General features: G+C 38.5%; 1 protein-coding gene across 1 annotated transcript in view; it reads left to right on the top strand.

Annotated features, from left to right (window-relative positions):
* Window positions 1–209: 209 nt before the first annotated feature.
* LOC107300199 (cystathionine beta-synthase-like) overlaps window positions 210–4244 on the top strand; it is a gene marked incomplete at its 5' end in the record, with an annotated part of 11275 nt that continues 7240 nt past the window's right edge. The window contains 3 exons of the mRNA XM_015829538.1: window positions 210–301; window positions 1289–1420; window positions 3078–3162. Of these exons, the coding sequence (XP_015685024.1) occupies window positions 210–301; window positions 1289–1420; window positions 3078–3162 (309 nt within the window). The remainder of the gene's footprint in view (window positions 302–1288; window positions 1421–3077; window positions 3163–4244) is intronic.

Here is a 4244-nt window from a genome sequence, read left to right as displayed (position 1 = left end):
AGTCAGCCTCGTGCTGCTACCTGCTGGATATGAAAGATAGAAGCATGTCATTAAAAATAGATGTTAAGTGCAATCCCAGAAAACTGGAGTAAATCACTTATAACTAACAGTGATTAAATGATTGAACTTATATATACTAGTATGAACGTTACTCTTGCAATATAGTTACTTGCTTTTTGTTTGATTGTTTTATTTTTTCTTAAATACAGGAAAAATTGATATGTTTGTGGCTGGAGCTGGCACAGGTGGTACTATCACTGGTGTTGCCAGAAAGTTGAAGGAGAAATGCCCTGCATGCAAAGTATGTGGGTCTGGCTTTGCTATTTCAATCAGGATCAGTTATGTGGTTCCTTGAGAATCAGTCCCCAACTGGGCCTTGGGAGCTGCTTCCATTTTGAAGTTCTTGTGGTGCATTTTCTGGGATATTGCTGGGAATGATAATCGTGGTTAGCTTCCCAATAGTCATGTGCCAGGTGGGCCATCACTAACATAGGTGGGCTATGTCAAAGGTCACGTTTAATGAAGAGAAGGATTAGGGGACTGGAGGCTAAAACATATAAGGAACGGTTGCTGGAATTGGGTATGTCTAGTTTAACGAAGAGAAGGACGAGGGGGGACATGATAGCAGTGTTCCAATACCTCAGAGGCTGCCACAAAGAAGAGGGAGTCAAGCTATTTTCCAAAGCGCCTGAAGGCAGGACAAGAAGCAACGGATGGAAACTAATCAAGGAGAGAAGCAACCTAGAACGAAGGAGAAACTTCCTGACAGTTAGAACAATTAATCAGTGGAACAACCTGCCTCCAGAAGTTGTGAATGCTTCAACACTGGAAGTTTTTAAGAAAAGACTGGACAACCATTTGTACGAAATTGTATAGGGTTTCCTATCTAAGCAGGGGGTTGGACTAGAAGACCTCCAAGGTCCCTTCCAACTCTGTTATTCTATTCTGTTCTGTTCTAGTGTGATCTTCTGAAAAGCAAGTCAATGGGGAAGCCAGAGTCACTTAACAAGCATGTTACAAAGTTAACAACTGCATCGATCCATTTAACTGTAGCAAGAAAAGTCATAAAATGGGGCAAACTATCTTGTTTAGCAACAGAAATTTTTCAGCTCAGTTGTGGTCATAAGTTGAGGACTGTTTGTATAGGTTCCATATGATTCCAGGGATTTGCCTCCAATGAAAGTTATTCCTGTAAAAACTCCCCTAACTTCCTAGCACTTCTACATTATTATAAAAAACAATCGACTGAAGAAATTAAAGGTATTAAACAGTTTGTCTTCCTTCACAGATTGTTGGAGTAGATCCCGATGGTTCCATTGTTGCTTTGCCCAGCTCATTAAATGTAGTCTCAGCCAAGGATACAACAATGGAAGTGGAAGGGATTGGTCATGACTTTATCCCAACTGTCCTTGATAGATCCGTAAGTCCCAAGGTGACAAATGTCACCAGACATAGGAATGAAATGTATGATGCTAAGAATAAGCAGCTTCAGGATCCAAATACAATTCATTTAAAATCATTTGCTAATGTTGATATATTTATACATCTACACAGGACCAATCTACAGATCTATATTATTTATAAATGTACTGTATATCCTCAAACACGTATACACTCACACTCACTCCCTTTGTCAAGCAAGAACATGAGGTGAAAGCTGACAGACTCATCAAAAGGTTTCATGCGAAACACCCCAACAAATCGAAAAAAATCCTTAACAATCCTAAGCATGCTTTTGTTTACATTACAGAATCTGTCCTTTTTGTAAGGGTGGGGGCGGATGTCGATGCTGCTAACATCGGATGTTCTTGCTTGACAATATATGAAGATGCAGACATTTTCTATTTAACCTGTGCATTACTTTTAGAGTTAAAATTAGATGGTGCTGGAAGGGAGGGGGGAAGAATGTGCTTGGGGACTAGTTAGCCATAACAATATCTCAGTAGAGTATTCTTCAAGGTTAGTTGTAATAAGAGGAGATAACGGGAGGGAAAGTTCACACTTCAAACTAATTGGAGAATGTGATTAATGACTGTTAAATGAAGGAGTGAGTTATGCTTTGTTACTGTGAGTCTGGGGGAGGAGAATTCAGATTTTGGCTTCTCTATGTACCTGCCGAAGCTATGTTGCAAATTAAAGATTCTTTAAGGTAAACAATGCCTCAAAGTTCGTTGAAGAGCTTCTTTTTTCGGAACCATGATACCCTTCTTGTTTAAAGGTCAAGTTCCATTCCAATGACCAAGTCATTAAATGAAATGATTGCTAAGTGAACAAGTGTCTGACATGCTGTGAGGATCACTGTTTGCTTCCATCTCATTTGGATAAAGTTCTCATACAGCTACACCAACATTACTTTCACTCCAGTGTGTGTTGTTGTTAGGCACCCAGAATTTGGTTATAAAAGCACACATTGGTTGGAAAATGATTTTTTCAAAAACATTTATTACCGCAATATTTACAAATGGTCACTAATTGAGGTTGTCCCTAAATGGGTGTGTGTATGTGTTCATTCATTCATTCATTCATTCATTCATTCATTCATTCATTCATTCATTGTTTTGGAAGCTGCTAATTCAAAATTTGTGGATGATGTTGAGGAGGAGGAGGATACAAAATACATTATATTCCTTGCCTTTATCAGAACAAAATTGAAACACATATACATTAAAAAAAAAAAGTTATACAAAAGGCATTCCATATAGTTGTTCAGATGGATAATTTAAAAAATTAGAAATATGTGGAAATGAAGAAAATTAAATATAAGGCTGACCTCCTTTTTGCAGAAAAAGCATGTGTTTGATTTCTGCCTACGGGGTGCATTCGTCCTATCATCCCAAGAATTTCCCAGCACCAGCTATATAGGGCAAGTCAAGGAATTATGGTCTTGATCCTAAGCCAGATGAAAACCTCATGTCAGCTGTAACCAAAATATTTTTCACCTTCTGAAATATTCTGTCACTTGTTTTTTACTATGCAACACTCTATGATGCATTTGTTGCAAAAGTGGGTGAAAAGATTTGCCCATCATTATTGAAAATTGCTGAAATCCAAAATTTTTCCTTTTGTATTTTTGGTAGGTAATAGATCAATGGTGCAAAAGCAATGATAAAGAATCCTTCCTTATGGCTCGTAGATTAATTAGAGAGGAGGGCTTGCTTTGTGGTAAGTATTGCATAGTGATAAATATAAAAAAATTAATTTAGCTCCTAAGCTAAAAAGTAAATCAAAATTTAAAAATATAAGGACCACATAGTTCTTATATTGATGGAATAATTATGTAGGTATTAATTGTTTATTCCCTGGGGCAGGGGAGAGTGGGACACAACTCATAGCAGACAATTGTGGAGATGTCCAGGCCCAGGACCTTGTAGGATTTTATAGGTGACAACCCAAACTTTGGACTTCATCTGGAAGCTAACTGGCAGGCAATGCAACCCCCATAATAATGATGATGTGTGTGAACAAAATCAATGTGTCCATAACTTCTGCAAGTTGTACCAGTGGAAATTTCTGAATGATTACTGTCAGCCCATGTTGAATGATTTGCAAAAATCCAGCCATGAGGCGACAAAGGCATAAGTGACATGACAAAGCCTACTTTTTAGAAATGGATGCCGTACAAGATGCAGTTGTGCCAAGTTCCTCTTAAAACCTTGAATTGTTACTTCACTTTATAGAGTAGGCTTATATATTGAATGTTTTGCATCTCAGGAGGTCTGTCCTTTATCTGTATACCATAGAGAAAAATAATTTAGACATTACATTAAAAAGGAATGAATACTGACAAGGCTAACTCCTTAACTGAGCCGTGGTGGCACAATGGTTAGAATGCAGTATTGCAAGCTAACTCTGCTCACTGCCAGCAGTTCGATCCTGAGCAGCTCAAGGTTGACTCAGTCTTCCATCCTTCCGAGGTGGGTAAAATGAGGACCCAGATTGTTTGGGGAAATATGCTGAATCTGTAAACTGCTTAGAGAGGACTGTAAAGCACAATGAAGTGGTATGTAAGTCTACTTGCTATTGCTATTAGCTTAAAGTAATGCCCTGCCCAATTAAGAATTGAGACAGGCATGCCCCAAATCCAGGTAAGAGCCTGGAAGATGATGATCATTCACTGGCTTAAAATGCATTTCTTTCCAGAGGGATTGTCCCCATTAGTGCTGACTGACAACTTTCCTTCCCCCTGGAAGCAGGCGATAGATCATAAACTGGGCTCTTATGGGCTCTCTTCGATATTCTTAATG

The sequence above is a fragment of the Protobothrops mucrosquamatus genome, unplaced genomic scaffold (genome assembly GCF_001527695.2).
Source record: "Protobothrops mucrosquamatus isolate PMUCROS unplaced genomic scaffold, P.Mucros_1.0 scaffold6356, whole genome shotgun sequence".
NCBI classification, from domain to species: Eukaryota; Metazoa; Chordata; class Lepidosauria; order Squamata; family Viperidae; genus Protobothrops; species Protobothrops mucrosquamatus.
Note: the sequence above shows the minus strand (reverse complement) of the source record. Positions and strands in the feature narration are given on the sequence as shown.